General features: G+C 40.0%; 2 protein-coding genes across 3 annotated transcripts; both read left to right on the top strand.

Moving 5' to 3' along the window:
• Positions 1-831: 831 nt before the first annotated feature.
• Positions 832-11,060, top strand: LOC112570790 (cadherin-23-like). 2 transcript variants are annotated; one of them, XM_025249423.1, is made up of 14 exons: positions 832-938; positions 2,040-2,236; positions 2,541-2,763; positions 3,484-3,787; positions 4,467-4,700; positions 5,116-5,204; positions 5,666-5,752; positions 5,938-6,006; positions 6,608-6,671; positions 6,837-6,964; positions 7,124-7,164; positions 7,422-7,482; positions 7,854-7,954; positions 8,520-8,652. In XM_025249423.1, the coding sequence occupies exons 5-13, from the start codon at positions 4,509-4,511 to the stop codon at positions 7,939-7,941; spliced, it is 819 nt and encodes a 272-aa protein (XP_025105208.1). In that variant the 5' UTR covers positions 832-938; positions 2,040-2,236; positions 2,541-2,763; positions 3,484-3,787; positions 4,467-4,508; the 3' UTR covers positions 7,942-7,954; positions 8,520-8,652. The 2 variants fall into 2 exon arrangements, with proteins under 2 accessions (XP_025105208.1, XP_025105200.1); XM_025249415.1 differs by having other exon boundaries at positions 846-938; positions 7,854-7,907; positions 8,520-11,060.
• A 7,883-nt stretch (positions 11,061-18,943) lies between these two features.
• Positions 18,944-20,828, top strand: LOC112576896 (calcyphosin-like protein). The gene is given in 3 exon segments (XM_025259757.1): positions 18,944-19,252; positions 19,255-19,341; positions 19,737-20,828. Coding segments are annotated over 3 exon segments (597 nt in total). The 5' UTR covers positions 18,944-18,978; the 3' UTR covers positions 19,973-20,828.
• Positions 20,829-21,324: the final 496 nt, after the last annotated feature.

The raw sequence follows: 21,324 nt of genomic DNA, 5'->3' as shown, positions 1-21,324 counted from the left end.
ACTAGTGACCCAGACTCATCCGGCTCGCTGTTCGTCAGACTGCCATCTCTGGAGTGTCTCCGGCAGATTCAACTGTACCACGATCATGGCGACTGATGGCGGTGTGGAGCCGCTCAACAAGACGAACCTGCGTGACGGAATGATATGATCGATGACAGATTAACTTGCCAACAACTTACCACAGCATACTTTAGCTGATACCCAGATCAGTCTCATACAATGTTTCTTCAACCAGAAACCATTCAATTACGTAGAAAAAAGACGGTAAGTGGAATCTACTATCAAAAGAATAACATATCCTGCGATTTACCGTGGTATATGGTTGAAAATACACTTTCAAAGCGCCAGAAATAAAGTACCATTTATGCTGAATCAATGATAAACGCCAGCACCAAATAATCATGGCTAAAATATAAATCTAATATACAGCAAAAACTACACATACTGGGTACAATTTAATATATTATATTATATAGGCAACCAGTAAAAATGGGAAAAAAATTGAGGGGTTTGCAAATTAAAAAAAAAAAAGATTCCTTTTAAAAAATCATTGCAAGTTGGGGGGTAAAAAGACCCCCCAGGGAATTTTTTCTTTAATGAATCAATTTTTTTTAGTTTTTTTTTTTTTTTCACCAGTAAGTGCGAAACTATCAAACCAATACCAGTCAATGACAAAGAATTACACTTTTTTGTTTTTTTTTATTTTGTATGATGGGAAGTGAGTGATGTCCCTTTGCTTAACTAGCTGTAAGGGACGAGCTGTCTGTCGTTTTGTTTTGTCAATGGATCTACTTCGAGTTTTAGCGGATTTTACGATCTGTGATGTGTGTTGCACCGTTATTCTCTGTTCTGGATTGTTCTCCACTGCTTGTGCTGCGTCGTTTCTTCCAGTCAACACTTTCATCCACTAACTGCTTCGCTTCGCCATCTTGTTTTGGGTTAATGGGCCTTCTTCATCGACACTGAAACTTTTTGACATTGTAAACTATGCTGCTTTCATTTTTGATTGATGGAGACCATGCAGGTTGCTACATTTTTAGTTTAGATCTTGGATCTCCAGTCTCTGCACTTCTATGTCGTCTGGTGATAAGATGCGTTTCGTTATATCCTGCAGCTTGCTCCCTCCGTGTTCCTGGGCTGTCGTGTTTGATTTGTTTGGTAAAACAGCTTAAAGATCTACGAAAAGCTGCGAGAAGACCGGCAGCTGTGCAGTGTTACACATCACCAGAAGTGTGAAACCACAGGATAGCAAGGCACCAGACTAAAAGGACTGGACAGAGATGTGCAACAGTCGTATGTCATCTCCCATCGTTTGGCTCAGTCAACTGTATGAAGGATTAGAAAAGGACTGCAAGAGAAAAATTAATGCAGTGACAGAGTATTTGGGAGTTGCCGGCTGCTTTCTACCCAGTTGGTCACATGGTCCATCTACTTCAGACTCTATGTTTGCGTCTGAATAGTTTGTTGAGATTTAAATGTCATTATCTGAAAATGATCGGAAAGCAGTATTAGAAAAAGTGGTTACCAAGAGATCAGCCAGAGCTCAAGTGCTCAGTGACACGGCCATCGTTTGGCCGATGCAGGCACAGAATTATTCATTTGTTTGGCGTGAATCTGTGTCCTGAGATGTTCATGTCCATACACCAGACCATGTGTTTTGTAACAAAGCCTAGCCTCTATCTACATCGCAATGACATGTCGGCAAGTTTTATGTCAGACTCTGCTGTCAGTGGCATTTCTTCCACATCCATCTGTTCCCTCGCTTTTGCAAGCTGCACCCCTTCTTCCTGCAGGGCCTACTGGATCCTATCAGGTTGGGGAACTAAAGAAAGGGGGAATGCCTTCTCCATGACTCCTAGCAATAACATTTTTCTACTTCTTCTATTAATATGATGTATTGATTAATATTATATCATTTAATTATAATATGTATAAATTAAGATGATGCGTCTGCATCTCTATATGAAAACCACCTTGAGTCTGGCTAATGGTGGAAAAAGGTGCTATACAATGTTCTATTTATTTATTGATACTTACAGACAGACAACACAGGTTTGATGTTGATGATGATCTCAGCCACCGACAGGGACAAGGAGAAGAATGGAGAAGTTATTTACGATATTGAACCAGACCCCGACAAAGCGTCAACTTATTTTACCATTGATCGCAGCTCTGGAAATCTCACCTAATGCCAAGGGGCTTGACTACGAGATCTCAGAGTCAAACAAATCTTACTGTGAGTGTTTCTTAAAGCTGGACATGTTAAACAGTTTATTATGTGTCGTGTGTTACGCACATAAATTGCACTCTTATGTCTTGCATCTGTTGCATTGAGTGGTAACTGTACGACTTTTTGCAGACATTTGCCTATCGCCGACGAAACACAGCTCATTTTTTCGGTGTAATTTATGTGTCGCATTTTGCGCTCATGAACTCATATATCATTACCACCGCAACCATAGCATGTTCTCAAAGTTTTGTAATATATAGACTGATACCTGCTGGTTTCGGGTGTAACTGTTTGGTTACATATTTTACAGATAACCCTGAAAGCCAGTGATAACGGCAGGCCCTCTCTGTTTCGAGTCATTCCTTTCCGGGTGGAGCTGATGGACATCGATGACAATAACCCATATTTTCCTTTGAGATATTTGACCTTACAAGTTGATGAGGAGAAGATTAATGCTCCCGTTGGCAGTGTTGCTACTGCCGACGATGACGACTCTCTACCAGAAAACAGGATCATGTGCTACTATCTTTATGGTAAGCTACGACAAAGAAGACATATGTTCAAGTTTTCACGAAGTCATTACAACTTATTTGCTTATCTTCTAATTCCATGTGCACAGCAGGCAGGTGTATGTTTTCAGAGATGTCCTGTCGGTGCAGAGTTTGTTTAATGTCTGCCTTTGTGTCAAGTGATTATACAGCTGGTATCATATTAAACGACATCATACTTCTTGCCAGAACGGGTATGGGTACTGTGATAAAAAAAGGTCTCAATTGAATTTCGAGAAACTTATATTACTTTCTCTGCATTTGCCGTTCCCATTAAAAAACAGACATGATTTTTTGAAAATAAAATCCTTTTTATTGCTCCTTATGTTCTGCAATTTCTTTAATCGATTTTCTTAGAAAAAAGGTTTTAGACTCATCCGACATTGTTGACTTTTCAAAAGTGATACTCATGCTCCTCAATTTAAACATGATTAGAGGAAAATGCTTTGTGGAAAACTAAAAAAGAAGTTAATGTGTCGGACATGGCATGTATCATGGTCCGTTTAAATTTCCTTTTCCTTTTTTAACAAAAAACGAATTCTGTGTCAGTACTTAAGTATGTAATTATTAGCATGCATTCGTAGACATCACAGATTTATTTTCAAAGTCTGAACTGTAGCCAACTACATCTGTTATTTATCTAGTTTTGATGTAGAAGTCTGGGCTACAGATGCATACTTATATGTCATGTATCTGTTTTTGAAGGCCGGGAAAACACACACGCATTCTATCTGACCACCAACGGCAGCCTGTTCACTGCGTCAAGCTGGACAGAGAAGTGCAGGATACCGTTCAGACTGTCGTCAAGGTCTCAAAAGACTGCTCCTTACCGTTAGACTACTACACCAAAGACAGCAATAACACCCATGTCGTTTCAGACTCAAGCTTGTTGCTGGTGACTGTGAATGTTCTCGATATCAATGACAATCCGCCTGTCTTCAAAGAAAAAAATTTTAATGTCGGTATACTCTATGATCAAGAAAATGGAACAGCTGTCTATAACTTGGCGGTAAGAAACTGATTTTTTTAAAAGGTCTCATTCCCCCACCCCCCACAAAAAAATGACAAACATACGGTGAAGCTTAGTCAAACAACCGTCTAGACTTTATTTAGGATGGACCTTTAAAGAGGGAGAGTAAAAAAAGGTACTTGATGTTAAATCAGGAATACCTTTAACAGCACTTTTTTTCAAGAGAAACTGAGAAATAATAATATACTTCTTTTGGAAAGATTTTAACATGTTTCAAACAATTATTTTAATGTATTAATTTACTTTTATTTTATTTAGATTTCATTTTAATGGATTATATTAATATTTAACTTATATTATTAAGGGTCTATGAGAATTGAAGATAATGTGAAAAAGAAAGAATAAACAGAAAATATTATTTTTTTCAAAGTACTTTGTTGATATTTGAAATTTCCACTGCTGTAATACTTAAAAGAAAGTTAACTACGGCTAATTTTTGATGTAAAGGAAACTAAACGTGAAGACGAATCAAGAAAGAAAAAAAATAATGCAGCAGGTCTAATAAAAGAAAAAACACAAAACAAATTAACTGAGGTTTAAAACTTACTAGAGATTAAAACGAGTAGAAGATGGCAAGGAACTACGCAAGCAACTCCTTGCATGACACAATACATACAAGTTGCGGGTCGGTGATGGTGACCTCTCGTGACTGTCATAGGGTCACGTGAGAGACAATGACACCGGCAGTAACACAGAGAACATGTTCGGGTTGGTGAAGATCAGCGCTGAGGGGACCATACCCAACGAAGTTCTTCACCCTCCTCCCTTCGCTGTTCTTGTGAGCGGATCGGTTATCACGATGAAACTCTTTTCTTCTGACACTGTCGGCGTTTTCATCGTCGACGTCATCGCTTACGATCGTGACAAGATGAACGACACAGCGCAACTGAGGGTAGGTTACCTGGGCTGAAGATAATTTAAGTGGGTTAATAGGAGGGTGAGAGTAGGATTCTTGGGCTGAGGGGAGGTTACGTGGATTGAAATGAGGATACCTGGGCTGAGAGTAGGTTACCTGGGCTGGCTGGAGATAACTTGAGCTAGTCGTAAGTTACCGAACTGACTATGTTATCTGAGGTACAGAAATCTAACTGTTCAATCTGTTATTTCCACTGTTCAGTTTGTATCAGTATTCACAACTCATGTATTCATTTGTTTAAGGCTTCTTAAGATTTCTTTGGCATTCATTTAAAAGTAGTCTTTTCTTACACTTCATAAAGATACCATCTACATCCCAGACTAAATCTGTGTGTGAATCGTTTTCCATCTAAGTTCTATTGTTTGATATTTGATATGTTCCACTGTGTCAGGTCTACCTCATCAGCAACTACCAGCGGGTCAAAGTCGTGGCAGGTTTTAAGCCAAACGAAATGGAGCTGAACAGAGAGAGTTTTATTCAGTGAGTGTATCTTTAAGTCTCAGTGAGTTTATCCTTAGACCTCAGTAAAGTCAAGCTTGATCAGTGACTTGTCTGTTAATTACAATTTAAGTCATTAGTAATCACAGTCCTTAACTAGTCTGCAGTTTAATTGACAAGAAGAGTAGTAACTTTAGTAGTTTGGTCTGAAGCGCCATCAAGTAGCGGTCATGTCAGCTTTAGCATGAAGTAAAGTCTACAAATAAATTGCAGATCTCTTACCTAAAGAAGCAAACAATGTAGTAGGTTGCATTTCTTTAGTTAAACAGTCATGGTGCTTTTCTTGATCAAAGATGTAAATTGTTTGTAATTTGAAGTATCTGGGGGGGGGGGAGCACTTCGGATACATTTTATTGTACTTGAGATGACTGTTAGGTGATATTTTCTTTTCATTATATTTTATCCGACAAAATGTTATTCTGTCTGAACTTGTTTATTTTCAGAAAACTATCAGATGCTCTCAATATGAATGTCGTTGTTGACAAGATTGCGACACACACAGACTCCGGCGGTCAGCAAGACCCGAGCAGGTAAACAAAATATCAGCTGAGTGCAAATTTTATGTTCCGTTAAGTTTGTTTATTTAAACCCTATTTGAAACATGTGTTCTTTATGTTTATTTATACAGTATTTATATATATGCTTATTTTCTCTCTTAGCACTTCAAAATACGCATAGGTGCATATGGTCTGTAACCAATATTTACATTATTCAGGTCAGATGTTTACATCCACGCTCGCTACAGAGGTTCGGGTGATATTGTTCCGGCCTACGAACTCTGGAGGTAAGCAGAAAGTCCGTTCTGTTGAACCCTCGAGAAATGGGTTTTAGTGTAAGTCGATTTTTTTTTTCTTTTATAACCGTTTAAGCTCTATGCGAAGAAATTATAGAAGTGACTACTCCTTGTGTGTATCATGTCAGCTAACCAATACACATCAAAGAGTGAATGAATACAAGCACCGTGAATTTCAATACACCCGTCAACAGGTAAAGCCGGTGTATACCTTGTGTATATGCGTGCTTGCATGCGTGTGTTTAAATTAGTGCAAGGGGACTGGATTATCAGACACCAAAACCTACAGGCGGTCTTTAGTTTACATCTCATGCTGTCTGGACAAGTCGTTCTTGACATGAGAGTTCAGTATTTACACATCCTACTGTAATTGTATTAATTATTTCTCCAAAAGCTAATGAAATTCAATTATCATGCAAGTTATTTTGTATATCTTTGAGGCTAGAGAGTACATACAACTCAAACATCATAATTTTGTGCGTTAAAGTGATGCATCTAGACTTGCTTCTTCAACGTTTTCAAAATTTAGAATTAGTAAAAAAAAAATTTTTTGGAGCTTTTGTTTTGAAGTAGACGATTTTCTTTGTTTCAGAGCGTTTGATTATTATCCTCAAGTACAAAAGGTTTTCACAGAGTTCCGGGTCATAGAGACGCTGGTAGGAAGGCACCACGGTTTTTAATAATTTTTACTAATTACTGTCACTTTGCCTGTATATTGACGATCTGTATCTGTTTTCATCGGTCTGTCTCTCTTTTTGTATGCGTGTAGATGGACACTGATTGTGTAAAATATGAATAATAACAGACTTATTTCTTTGCAGCCTGTGCAGGAAGAAAACAAAGCAAGTGAGGAGAAAGACAACCTTCAGAGGCCGTTCATCATCGTCGCCGTCGCCTTGGGCTGTGTCGTCATCGTCCTCATCTTGGTGTTGATCAACACCATCCGAAGGTAGACCTTCTCTCTTCGTCCGTAAAGTTCCCCAGGCACAAATAGCATTCTTTGTTTAAAAAAAGTGAGCCACTTAAACCTTTGTCTTTAATGTGGCTAGAAGCTGTTTCCAGTCTATTATTGTTATCTAATGATTGCTTATTTTTGGTTGGTTTACAGATATCGCAGGAGGCTGAAGGCAGCAACTACGCCAGCATATAGTACGTACATTGTACATCACAATTTTCTTGTACATAGGGTATCATACATATGAAATTGTAACATTGCATTTCATTGTTCTTGCACTGTTACCCATGTTTCAGTCAATCTAATAAAATAGCTTTATTCTGGTATAAACAAATATAAGGGATTTTTATTTTGCTACAAGACTTTTGGTAGTAGTGGACGGGTACTGGTAATAGACTTAAATGATTTTTTTCATATAGCACTTTTGTTGTTTTATATTTATCTATTTCAGTGACGAGTAAACAGGAGCCCGAAGTATTTGTAGCGCCAGGCACAAACAAGTATTACGCTGCGTAAGTAGAAATATATTATGGTCTGTCTTTGTCTGGTCAGCGACTCATTATATCTGTCCTACAAAATAAGCTTCAGCATACAAACTCACAGCATACAGAGTTCGAGACTCAACAAACCACAAAACATACTTAAGACAACACACACACGTACAACACAACTAGTTTAAAACTCAATACGACATTAAAGAACATCAGACTACCATGCACCTCAATACTCACTACCTCCAGGATGAGATCGAAGGTAATTGAAAAAAGATTATCCCTAGAAGTAACAAAAATAACGAGTATCTTCCGTCCGAGGAGTGACACATGTCGGCTACATTATATTTTCGTTTCATGATTACATGTCTTACTTTTATTTCTTCCTCCAGGGAAAACCCACTGTACGGTCAGAATTTCAAAACCATCGACCCAGATCGTTTGAGGTTTGTTGAAGAGGTTGAGACCTCCGTCCTGTAGACTACAGTTCTTTGTGAGTACAGTAGTAGTCAGACCAATGTGTGGGGGCCCCGGGTGCTCACTCGTCGTGCCTGTAGATGATGTAGTCATCTTTGAGGATCGTCGGTTGCTCATGCTGGTAGCCATTGGGGTCTACTGTACTTTCTCGGTTCTGGGAGGCTGTATCGGTCTGCTGTGTTTATTTTCTTTTTTTGTAATATAGACTAATTATGCGTAGATGCTTTTGGTTGGTGCACCATCCGGTGAAAGTAGTAATGTCTTGTCTTTTTCATTTTTTATTTGGTTTTGCCCTACTACTGTACTTTGTCAGCTATTTAATGATAATAATAATTGTTATTATTTGTATTTTCTTGAATAATGTATTGGTAATGAAATGTAGAAATCAGTTTATATTTTGTTATGCGCTGCTAAATAGAATATCAGATGGATAAATATATTTGTAACAATCTAACTTAACGCAGATAACACGCACCTCTCAAACAAAATCAAACCCATTCATAGGCGCAGTAACAGAAAAATCATCTGAGATATGTTTTGATTAGTTATACTGTCTTCACTTGTATCCGCCTTGCTTACAGTAACGGTAGAGACTCTCTGGACGACAACCAAGTTGACGGAAGTAGCATAGCCGACGACGAGAAAGAACCAGAAGAAGAACAAGAAATGTACTTGGACCTGAATGACGACGGACGGTCACCCTCCCACGTCAACCACCTGGCCATGGTCATCCAGCAGTACGAGGAGCAGAACAACGCCAAGAACTCACGGGACGCGCCACCCACCTCACCAGACAAACATGACAAGGGAGAGTACTCGGGCAGCAAGGGCCGCCACTCCAACGGTCACGTGACATCTGACAGGCCGATCGATCAGGGAGCGTTCGATGCCTACCTCCACACTGACATTTAAGTGATTGAAGAAAACAGACTAAGTATCCAATCTTATACAGCTTTATGAGTCAAAGGCATCTTTATTATTTTATTTTATTACGTATTTCGGAAGGGCAGTAATACTTATCATACGGACCGGAAGTTAGCAGTGCTTGTTGTTTTATATAATTTTAGCAGCTGAACAGTTTTTTTAACAATGTGATGTAGGCAAAGACAAAAATAAATTTAGAATTACCAGAGGCAGGAACAGTCGAGGAAAAGAATCAAATAAAATAATGGCTGATACAAGAGTTCAAAGTTCAGTTAAAACAGCGTTCTGCCTTTAAACTCACACATATACAGAAAGTATATAAATTATGGGAAAAACAGCATTACTGATACAGGTGTACATATAAATTAAAGAATATGCAACGAAAGTTCAAAGGGGTATAAACTATAAGTGTAGTTGTAACGAATGTTATGTATTATAAATCCTCTGAAGCTTTCTTGCTTGTTAGTTGTAGATGTTAATTAATTAGCAATTAGCTTCATAGCACAGTAGGGTCACCTCACACCTGCATTGTTCTGCAAGATGGCTTCCACAGTGTCTTTCCTCACAAAGATGATCGTGCCTTTACAGCATCTGGAGTTTACTGAGATGAAAGATGACAGCCGTTCACGATGTTTGTCGACGAAGAAGAGACAACGCATGTTAATTAACTCGTTGACAATATTTTGTATTTGTTAATTCAGTAGTTAATTCATTACCAGGCATGCATGTTTAGAGACTTTGCGAGTGTCCTCCTTGTTTATGACCGAGATTGTTAGGTTCAGTGACTTTACTGTGATACTGTTCGACATGTAACTGAAAGTGGACTGAGTGAACATGCCAATGAACTTTTTATATATGCTATAGGTCTGGAAATATGTCAGAAAAATGTGTGGTAAAATTTGCTGAAAGACTTTGAGGAAAAGCGTTGATAAAAGATTTTGAAATCTTTTGACCGGTGATTGGTAGAAGACAATACAGAGTTTTCTATTATTTCAAACAGCTGGTGATGACAACAGGTGATGTAAAGGAGATGTAGAGTGTTGATGTTATTGACTCTGAGATATACTGGGTGGTGGGAGAAGGAGGGTGAGCAGTGGGGAGGGAGGTTCTGTAACGACGAGTGAGCAAGTCCTAAGGTTATCAGCGGCATGAGACTAGCCGTGGATACACTTTCCTTTTATTATCATTAAGCAGAGTTTATTTTACTCATTAACATCCTTTGTCTTTAGTGTTTCATAATAATCATCATCTGCAGCGCCATACACTAATCTTCCTTGTCTTCTCGATAGTCACCGGGTTTATTTTGTCTTTTTCTACTTTTCTTCGTCTACATTATCAGTGCACAAAAGTGTCCGTACAGAAAGGTACACTCACACGTACAGACACACACACGCATGCATGCAGGAGCTCACGCGAATACACACGCACGTGCACTCATGTTCCCGCACACAGAGAAGGAGTTCGAACAGATGATTACTCTGTTTGCTGGTCTCATCTATAGTCATGTACATATGTGTACATACACCACCCTCAGCGGACCAACTATTTTAGAGACGTATTGTTGTGAAATCACACTAGAGAGAGAGAGAGAGACAGAGAGAGAGGAGTAACGGGAAATCTTCACCGTGCCAATGAATAATTTTGAAGTGAGGTTTTCACTCAGTTTATCCATAGTGTTTTGCTTGTTTTTTTTGTTTTTTTTATGGCCTCGTATTCTCCAAATACAAACCTTTGATTCATGCGAAAATTAATTATGTCACATTTATTTATCCTTCACTTTGAGGAAACCTAGTAAACCTTTCATGATAAGACATGGAAATTTCATTCTCCTTAATAAAGATTAAGGGAATATTAACATTCGAACCAAAACTGCGGCTTCTTTCACCTGATCCTTGACTTCGTTTGATTGTTGTTTTTTTTACGATGCTGTATAAAAAGGCTTGTACTTGTAAATTTTACAATCGTGAAATTGTTGATATTCACATTTTTTAAGAAAGATTTTGTAAATATATTTCACCTTGACATTCCTGTTTTGAGCTTGTTGACCTGATTGTATTTTAGCCTCCCACAATCCTTTCTGCAAACAAAAACCAAGTGTCTAATTTGTTTGGTATTTTGCTTTGTTACCTTTTGTCTCACTTGGCAAACGATCACTTCCAATGACAAATCTCAAATTAAAAGAAAAGTATTTTCATGTTCAGGGTCTTCTTTGCCTTTTGTTAATTGTTTAGTAGTAAGTAGTGATCAGTGGAATGTGTTGTTTGAATTGAGTGCACCTTGTGAGCAGCGTGTGAGTTGTGTTGTATTCAGTGTGTCATCTATGTGTCATTGCCGGTATACTTCACGACCATTGTTTTATCCAATGTAGCAGAAAAAAATGTCGAACTAGCAATCTATTTTATGAACTTATTGGTTCTTCTTTGGACTGCTTTTAGGCTTCACCACATAACAGAATTTATTATGTTTTTTATTATTATTATTATATTTTTGACCGACCAACCGACAGACAGATCGACGAAAGATGTAACTATGTTGTTTTCAAATAAGCAAATAAATCAATTTAATTAAACGTTCAGAAATCGGTACTAGTACCTGTAAAATCATATTATGAGGTTTGTAAATACCGTACATACGTGTCTTAGTACCGTATCTAGGTTTGTTAGTGTCGTATGTAAGTTTGTTAATGTCACATCTAGGTTTGTCATCACCCAACAGACACGTGGAGGTAAGCACTTTCATCAACTTACTACCTGGCACACTAGCACACAGATTCCATGCCACACGCCACCCACACATCACTCAGAGTGTCACAGTGTTCCACTTCAGTTAATCTGAAATGAATTCTTGTCCCAGCCTTTGAAAACTCCACTGAGACGGAACACGGCGATGCACATGAAGCAGAGGCATCTTGCTTGTCTGGACAAGATTCTCTAAATTGTCGGAAACAACTTAAACAGCATGCTCCTGCATAGTGAGAAAATCCGATATCGACAAGAGAATTCCTTCTCTACCGCTGTCAACCTCCATTCTCTCTAAGACTTGCTGTAAGTAGAGCATTGTAGATACGGAGACTTCTCTCTAAATCAATGGCTTCCATCAGTAGCTATAAACAATGGCGCGGAAACTGGGCAGGCACTTCCGATCTACCCTTGTTGAAGTACTCGTTTAGCTGTCTTTTTGTGTTGGAAATTCAAAGACACGTACTTCCAGATAAACAGAACCAAAAAACTCAACGGAGGCAATCGACTTCACCCAGTATTTTCGTAGGACAGCCTTGTGTTTAGCAGCTGAATTATACATTCATGAAACCGTTATTATTGAATTTGAGGATGAATGGGCATTGTGCTCACCCTTGTCTCAAACGTCGTCTTGCTGCTCGTGAATTTAATTCAATAAATACACGAGCATCAGCATAGATAACTATTTTGGCGGATCGTAAAACTCAACCGACCGACCAACCGACCAACCAGCCAACAAACGAACAAGCAAACAAACAAATCAACTTGGATTGACACTTTGAGCTTAGCATGGAGTTTTAAGTGTTATTCTTAAAATCCTATTCAATGCTTTGCACCTGTACATGTATTTCAACAAAGAAAGCTCACCGGCTGTAGCGATGAGATCATCGAGATCCAAATCAGAGGTGACGGTGATGTTTCTGAAGAAAAAGCTTGTCGATTTTCCTTCTCTCTATTAAAACAATTATTTCCAATAAAAGTTGTTTATCTCTATTTTAATAAAAAATACGCCACGTCACACAGGTATGGCAAGGTACAGTACGAAACCTCGGTCATTGTTCTAAGCCCTCCCATCTCTTCCATCTATATCATATTTCCCATTTGTGTTTTGTCTTTAAGTTGTCTTTTCCAGATTTCTCCATCCGAATCCCACTCGACATCACAGATTAGTTGTCATAGACACTCACAGCAACAAAGGATTTAGTTACGCTTTGTGTCAAAGGTAAAGAGGTTAAAAGCATTGCGACGACCTACTTCAAGAAGAAATCGACTTGGCCGCCATCATTGTGTTGGTCCCGCTATTTGCTTGGAGTGTTTTATGAGTCTGGCAGCAAACACATTGTTCTGCGCTTTAAGACAGACCCTGGCTCACCCTGGCTCACCCTGACAGAACCTGGCAGGGTTCGTTCCGCCAGCAGAGTCAGGATCACTTACTTTTCAAAACGGTTTTAATAAATTATGATCCCAACACTGATCACAAAAAGCCATTAGCAGTTTGATGTCGCAATGTTTGTAGCCGCCGTCACCATAGCAACAGCAGGGACAGTGGCTCTGGAGTAGCAGAGACAACAGAGTATCATAGTTCTTCATTTTTGTTTCACAATGGGTATTGTTTTTCACAGCATGTTTTTGAAATAGTGTTCGGTGGGAGACAGCTTTATTTCAATGACACAAATAAATCCAGAATTTTTAAATGTTGTAAAGCTTTGATAGATTATTTATTGCGTGTATGTTATCTATGTAATTTACAGAAGTTCTACTCTCTGCTCAAACACTTTTCATAGCGCTGGTTATTGATGGTCACAAAAACATCGTGATTAATGTACGAACCTGAAAAAAGAAAGACTGATAGTCAAGGAAACAGAAAAAAGAAAAGTAAAAAAACTAAGAAATAAAAGGAAGAAAATAAAGGTTCGCATTCCTTTTTTATTCAGGTCTTTTCCTTGAAACAATTATTTTAAAGTACCTGAAGTTCTCTCCCTTACGTAATGGGATTTTTAAGTTCGCCTGGCAAACATATTTAACCGCTTTACACCTGAAGCATCCCCTTTGCAGACACCAAGCACCGAGTCTGCTCCCGGAGGCTGGAGTCACGAGAGCTTAGAGGTACTCAGGTGGGTCAAACAAACCAAACCCTCGATGCACACGCAATAAGCCCGTCGGATGTTCCAGGACAACTGTGGGTGCCACCGGGTTACCCACTTTGTACTAACCCCGACAACCGCACGCATCCTGGGTTTTCCCATCATCCGGCATCTTCACGATGCAGCTATCGTTAAAAACAGAAATGACAGGACTTTACCGGAACCAGTCGCAAATCGGCGCATGCGCAGACATAGTTAGCAATGCCTGGCGCGCCTTGTATTTCCCGCAGGAAAGTCAATGAGCTGGAGTGGAGTGGAGACAAGGTTGGCACAGACTGGGGCTGGCAGCAACGTACATCAGTGTCTGTGTGGAGAGAGTGATCGAACATCACTGTAGGTCTGGCAACGGCCCAGTCCAGGAGCTTGGACACCAGGGACGCTAGCAACGGTTACAAATACAAGTGAGTATACACGATTTGTTTTGATCGAGCATCAGTTCCTGTCATCGCTTTTGTCGTCTGCTGTTGCTTTTTGGAAGCAGCCTGTTGAGACCAATTTTTAGATGATAAGGCTGACCAATATTTCGATAAGACGAGAGGCCATCTTTTTTTTTTTTTGGTGTTAACTAGGACATTTTGTTGCGATGGTTGTACACGGATGCAGATGACTGGTAATGCTTAGTATCGCACGAATTTCAAAAGTATTAATCACATTTGGTATTTGCTTCTCTCTTGTTGCATAAATGAGCTGCTTCTCTACTATTTTTCTCGTTTCTTCCTATTTCTTTATCTTTTAAGCATACGAATTGTCTTTCCACTTCCTTTGTGCATTGAAAGAGCCACGGTGTGAGAAGCTCAGTAGCAGAGCGAGTGTATTGACAAATACTGAGCATGGACTGACGTAGGCGGACATTGATTTTCCTCCCTGACTGCTGAATCAGGACCCCGGCCTGCACCATCAGTGCATTGACATCATGTTTCTGTTCATTGATATATACAGATATGTATACAGCTTCATCTAACAAGTAGGGCTTATTCTCACTTCACTAATGGAGAGTTCTAAGCTTTTTTTCCCCTATGCTTATAAACAGTCTTTCTAGAATGAGGAGGTCTTCTTGCTGTACCGTAAATACCATGGGGTAAAGGGGGAGTGATTTAGAGCCTTTAGAGTTTTAACGAGGGGCCAATGGTGCTGTTTGTGAACGTGTGTTTACTGTGGCCTCTGACTTACTGGTGGTGGAGTTTGAAGACTGAAAGCTGAGCTAGACTCACTAGCTAGCTACATCTCACCTCCTTTCTCGTTGGTGCACATCTGTACGCTAGCATGCAAACTGACAAACACGCTCACACATGCACGCACACACAGAGTGTCATGGTTGTTTTTTGTTTGTTTGTTTTTTGTCGGCTAGTCTTATATACGCAGCTTGATAGACACATAACTTGCGATGATATATGTCGCCAGGTGATTTGCTTGTTATAGTTTACCTCTTCAATTATCGCCGACCATTTTTCTTGGCTACAGTGCAAAGCAGTTTTCTGCAATTGTTATTCTCCGATAAAAAGAAAGATAGGAAGGAAAGTATACATCTTACTTTTGCGTATTTCTTTTTTGTTTTTGTGATTGTTTGTGTTTGTCTGTGGCTGTAAATATATTTGTTTGTTAGTGTGACGTCACTGTCATGCGCACAGTCTTTTGCTGATACTGCAGAGTAAATACCATTGGTAACACACTTTACCGATTTGTAACTAGACTTGCCTATTTCTTCCTTCATTTGTTCGTCCTTCAGTCCACACGCTCATTGCTTCTTTTCCACCCAGCCCATCATTTTGTCAGTTCGCAACAATGTAGACTTTGATGTTATCCTGCCCTTACGGTTGCTAAATTTCAGAAATAAGTTCCAGTTATCGAGGGTGTTATCTTCATAGTGAAGAGACCGCGAGTTTATTCCCCTTGTTTAACTATTTAGCATGGTTAATTTTCCCTTCCTGTAAAAGTGCTAGAGTTTCCAATTAGTCAGAATAGTTTGAAGTGCAGTACATCCTGTCTCTCCCTTTCCCTCAGTCTGAAAGCTTCTGGGACTTCCAACTCATTACCTGTAAAAACGACTTCCTTCATCTACCTCGTCTGACTTTCTCGTTCTCTCAATCCCCTTCACTACCCATCCCCCCTGCCTCCCCTTTCATCTCCTGAGAGTTTGGTGTTAAGCAAGATGTGCATCATATTGAATGTTAGCTGCTCAACATCCTGAGTATTTGCTTCACAACATCCTGTGAACATTGTACAACATCACAACAATTCTCATCGCAGCATACTAACAGTCGTAAAGTACCACAGACAACATCCTAAATTTGTTTACGACTTCCTGAATGTTAGGAAGACAACATCCTGAACACAAGACTTCAGCATCGTGAGTGTTCTCCGTACACTTCCTGTTCGCTCTGCACATTTTTTACTCGGCTGTCTGTCAGCTCCTTCAGAAACATTTGCTTGAAACTTCTGCTCCCTTAATGATGCTACTTTGCGGCTAACTGCGGAATTGGCTGAAGGAGAAACAACTTGTATCAGTTGAGGTGCAGCTTGAAGGAGTCAGTACGTACGGGACTCTTGGTATTCGGAAGTCTCCAGAAGCTTTGTCAGTGCAAGGCTTAGTCTTCTTCACAACAGAAAAACCACATTCTCATCCCTCGACCATCCTTTAGCCTCCCATCACAGCCACCATCACTACCAGAAGCAGAAGAGCTTAAAACCATTGTGTACAAAACTTTCAAGAATCAAACCTTTGTTACGATTTTATAAATCATAAATCCAATTTAAGGTTTCTCCAGGATGTCTAGAAAGCAAATTTTAAGAAATTCGCTTTTAATTCGAAAAGGAAGTCTAGCCCAGTTTTTATACAATTTTTTTCCTATCAGGTTTGTCTCACTTCTAGATAACTGCTGCAATCACGAGCTCTTTAGAGTCCAATCACGCGCCATCCTCCCGTCGGGGATTACTCGAGGTCCGTTGCTATGATTAAAATGGAAGGTCGTTGAGTCTGCTTGTGCCTTCCGAGTCACAAATCCTCATCAGAACAATCAATGTGGATGAAAGGAAATGCTCGCTCTCTGAGGTGAGCGTTGCTAGGAAACGAGGGAAAGGAAAGCTGTTCAGAGAAAAGAGTTGCTAGGAGACAACGGATGCTGAAAAGCGTGAAAGATATTTGAGCGTATATCTGCAAGTTTGATGATTGGAAGGAGGTCAACTGGTCTGGACGTGGCTGCTTTTATTGTACTTATAGTGAATCCGAAATTACTTCTGCAAATTTTAGAATGTTTAGAAAACAAGAGTATGAACGTCAATACAATCAGCATGAAATGAATAATATTATGTAAATACAACGAATCGTGAATTTTTCCAGCTTCACTTTCCCAAGACATGGCGGTGAGAGAGCGCAAAATCCTTTTTAACTTAATTATCTGTGGAATGCGGGTGATCTTTTGAAAGGATGGCTGCTCCGGCAGCTGGCAGACCGAATTCCTTCTCGCAGGAAATGTAACGGCATGCCTGAAATAGCTTCTAACTGACAGTTACTTTTGCTTCTTGTTAAAACCGTTAAGAATTATGTGCTTAGAGTCAAATGAACTAAGCTAGCATAGTATAGACCATGGTGTGAATAATGTTTGCTTCTTCTCAACATGAGACTGTCTGGGGGAGGGGTGGCGAGGATGAGCCAACAGCTGCATTCCTCCTACCTGTGTCACATTCACTTGTCTAGCACTAGTCATGAAGTTTACCTTTTCCCTCATCCTTCATCCCTCTTCCCTTTTCCCTCTCCTGCCCAACTCTCCCACAGTGCTATGAAGCCCGATGTTTGTTGACATGTACTCTTTAGAATTGAGACAATAGACTGCGTCCTTGTACTTTTGTATCTGCGCATGGGGCGTTTAGAGATGAGCAAATAAACATGATAATAAATTAGTTTTTTAACAATGCATTTCTATAGCGAGTTTCGTGCTGGCAGCTAGTTCAGTGACACAATCCGTTACCTTGACTTTCTCTCCCTCTCTCAAGCACACACATACGAACACACAATGTTTATGCACAGATATTCATGCATGATTTGTGTTGAACAATATTGAAATCTTCAACCAACAAGACCAAAAACAGAGCAAAAGCGGTTGCAGCTGGCTAAAGGCTATCGAAAAAAGACAGAAAAACGGGGGCTTGTCTTTGATTGTGAAAGAATGAATGGCCGTGGTTTATCTCCTCCTATGTCTGTGAACTGTCTTAATGGCGCCAGGTCCACGTCTGGTGGGGCTTGTGGCTCTAGCAAAGGGAGCTAACATTCTAGCACGCACACACGCGCACACACACACATATACACACTGTTGGTCGACTCGTCAAGACGGATGACTAGAGGATGCCAGCCCACAGAAATTGGAATGCCATTTTTTTTGAAAGAGCCCTGCGCCTCATATCTGGAGAAACAGACACTGGCAAAACACCTTAGTGGCAAATTACGTAAAAATACTGTCTCAGACATATATATAATTAAACACTGGTCCCGGACATATACATACATATATCATTCGACACATGATCTGTGCTTGCAAGTTGTATGAAAGCATTTATGTATATACAATTGCTGCCTCGTGGACTTTTGGAGTGATGTATTGTAGGACATTGAGCGGCTTTGCGATAAACACAGGGTATAGAGGGGGAGCGGGTGGAATGTGTGGGAGTGAGTGAGTGAACTGTACTTATGCACATGTTTGTAAGATGCAGAAATCTTTAGATTTTGGTCTTTGGACAGGAAAGACTTGGAACTTGGTAACCGTATTTCTCTATCTTGATTTTCTCCTTATATATATATACGAATGTTAGATATAAACTATCATATCAATTTTAATCTTTTTTTTCTTTGACGTTTCCTAATTAAGCCTGGACTACCAACCTTATACGACTAACTTGATTCAAATTAATAGCTATGTAAATAATGATGATGATGATGATGATGATGAGGAGGAGGAGGAGGAGGAGATGGATGGCTGGCTGATGACTGGTGATGTGTACTTGTAGGCTGCAGCATCACGACCAAGAAAGAGAGCATTCTCTGCGCAGACCAGTAATGATGAATAAACATTAGATACCAGACAGTGGTCGGTGAGATACCTGCTATCTTAAAGAATCCTCACGGCTTATTCTTATATATATAGTTTTGTGAATATTACTTGCTACATACGTAGGCCATAGGTAAACCTCCACGTACAGTAGCCATTCACTAACAAGAATATTTCTATTTACTCTAGTCAAAGATGTACAGAATCCGTCAGCAAGAACTTCTGGATAAACTGCGGAAAAAGTGCCTGAAGAAATCCTGCGGCTCCATCAAGCAGCTGGGCTGCGCCTTCCGCAGGATGGACGTGGACTTCTCCAAGAAGATTTGCTTCGAGGAGCTGCGCGAGGGCGTCCGCATGTACGGCATCGACATGAGCGAGGAGGAGCTGCACGTGCTCTTCAACACCTTCGACAAGGACCGCGACAAGCTCATCGACTTCCACGAGTTCCTCATGCCCTGCGACCCTCCCATGTGCAACGCAGGGTCAGGGTCGTCAATGAAGCCTTCGACAAGTTGGACGCGGACGGCGATGGGGTGTTGAAGGTGGATGACCTGAAAGGTGCACAGAAAGGTTGTGAGATGAGCTCCTGTAGGATGTTAGAATAGTTTTTAGAGAGTATTTCATTACATTAAGGTTTTTATCTTTGTCTCTAGTTTTTTTCTGGATGTAGAATTAATTTTTATGGCATCATGCTAGATTGTTACACAGCGACGGAAGAGTTTGGTAGGTTTTATTTGTCTATGTTTAATGCTATATTTTCGTCAATATATTCATCTAGCCATTTGCTATTCTTTATGAAAGGGAGTATATCGGTGCCAGAGAAGAGGAACTTTTAAGTCAAAAATTACTTTAGTGATGAAATTTAGTACTATTATCATCTTCATAATTCATTACCATATCTCAATTTTTTTCTTCATGGCCGTTGTTAACACCCCATGACTCTTTCTTTTCAGTTATCTACAGGAAGAACGCACAGAAACACCCGAAATACCTGTCTGGGCAGTGGACTGAGGAACAGGTGATGAATTTCTTCCTGGAAAGCCTGGATACCCCCGGAACCCCCGACGGCGTCATCACCAGGGAAGAGTTCCAGAACTACTACGCAGGCGTCTCCTCCACCATCGACGATGACTGCTACTTCGACCTTCTGATGCGAGCCTGCTATGACCTGAAAACGAGGGGCTCCTAGAACTGCTTGAGGTGTGCTCACGAACTGTATCTGAACCCTGAATAACTGATGGCGTCACATCAGCACGTGACCCCATTTTTAAAACCAGGTCACAGTTATCGATGTCTATTGTCTTACAGTCCCCGGCATGGGAATACGGCGGCCTGCAAAGACTGTGATAATGTTTATAAGTCTGTGAGACTTGGATACTGTGAGGTTATGTGAAATTGTAAGGTAATCAGAGGTCACATTTACGATGGAAGATTTTATTAACGTTTGACCGAGCATGCCGAGGGTAAAGGACTGAACCGGGTTGCACATTCCGAGTTCTGTGGGCTTAATTTAAGTTTTCAACACCACAATTCTAACAAAACAATTACAGTAGTAGCAACGAGTGGTTAAAATCCTGTTTCAACCTCGTAAGCGTGGATGCCTTAAGGGTAATCCAGCGACTAATGGAAAATAGTTCATTCAGTAGTCTCATCATATGTCTGTTGACTAGCAGCTATATACTGCATTCTTTTGATATTGTAATTTTATTGTCCATGATGCTTTTAGAGCTAGTTCCCTGTTTTCTGGAAAGCTCAAACACCTTCAAGTGAAATGCAAGAAGGAAAAAATATTTTTAAGCGAAACCAACTTTTAATAAGGAAGGCTTCATACACTAATGATCAAAGGCAAACAAAAAGTGAAACAACAAAGTTTTAGGCAGGTTTCGTCGTTAACGATGCCAGCCACTGGTGATGCCCCCTTACCTCCCTCCCTATCATGGTGCCAGACCTGAAGACAGAATGCAGCCAGAGACATGGCATCGGCGCACTGCCCCACGTTCCGGAAACTCTTAGACAGGAAGTCAATGCCATTGGCCATGCAGCAACGAAATGTGGTTGGGCTTTTCCATCTACAGAAACTGACTGAGTCTGCAAGCATGGTTGACCGTTTTGTGTGAGAACATTGAGTGCTGAAGGCAAGGTGTGGAGAGAGCTTGCAATCACCATTTCTCTCCTCCCGTGAAGAGAACTGCGTGGTGTAATGAGCGGTAATGAACTGTAATGCTTCTTCCTGTCAAGTCCTCTGGTAACAGCTTTTCTCCGAAGGATGATGAGACCTCTCTAAGACTGTGTTGGTGTTTCTTTTAGTAAATTCTGCCTCGCCCGTTGTAAGTCTTCTGATGTTTTATATGAACAACGTTTGAAATCTTGTGCTAGTCGCGCGCCATGTTACTAAATTGTTCTAATGAAATAAATTTAGAAACTTTTTTCAAAATAAAAAATCGTTTCTGTCCCATTTATACGCATTGCACCTGCCCATATAAAAATATTTAGCTTACAGTAACAAAATCCTGGCTTAAACAATTTTATATTATTTAAATA

This window comes from Pomacea canaliculata, linkage group LG1, assembly GCF_003073045.1.
Source record: "Pomacea canaliculata isolate SZHN2017 linkage group LG1, ASM307304v1, whole genome shotgun sequence".
In the NCBI taxonomy this organism is placed as follows: Eukaryota; Metazoa; Mollusca; class Gastropoda; order Architaenioglossa; family Ampullariidae; genus Pomacea; species Pomacea canaliculata.
The sequence above is the reverse complement of the archived record's forward strand: the minus strand, read 5'-3'. Positions and strand labels throughout refer to the sequence as shown.

Bases quoted from the DNA above. Each gene is read 5' to 3' on its own strand.
- LOC112570790 (XM_025249415.1), top strand. From the start codon at position 4,509: ATGTTCGGGTTGGTGAAGATCAGCGCTGAGGGGACCATACCCAACGAA. The intron at 6,007-6,607 runs GTAAGCAGAAAG...TCTTTGTTTCAG, and splicing joins CCGGCCTACGAACTCTGGAG to AGCGTTTGATTATTATCCTC. The intron at 7,908-8,519 runs GTTTGTTGAAGA...CCTTGCTTACAG, and splicing joins ATCGACCCAGATCGTTTGAG to TAACGGTAGAGACTCTCTGG.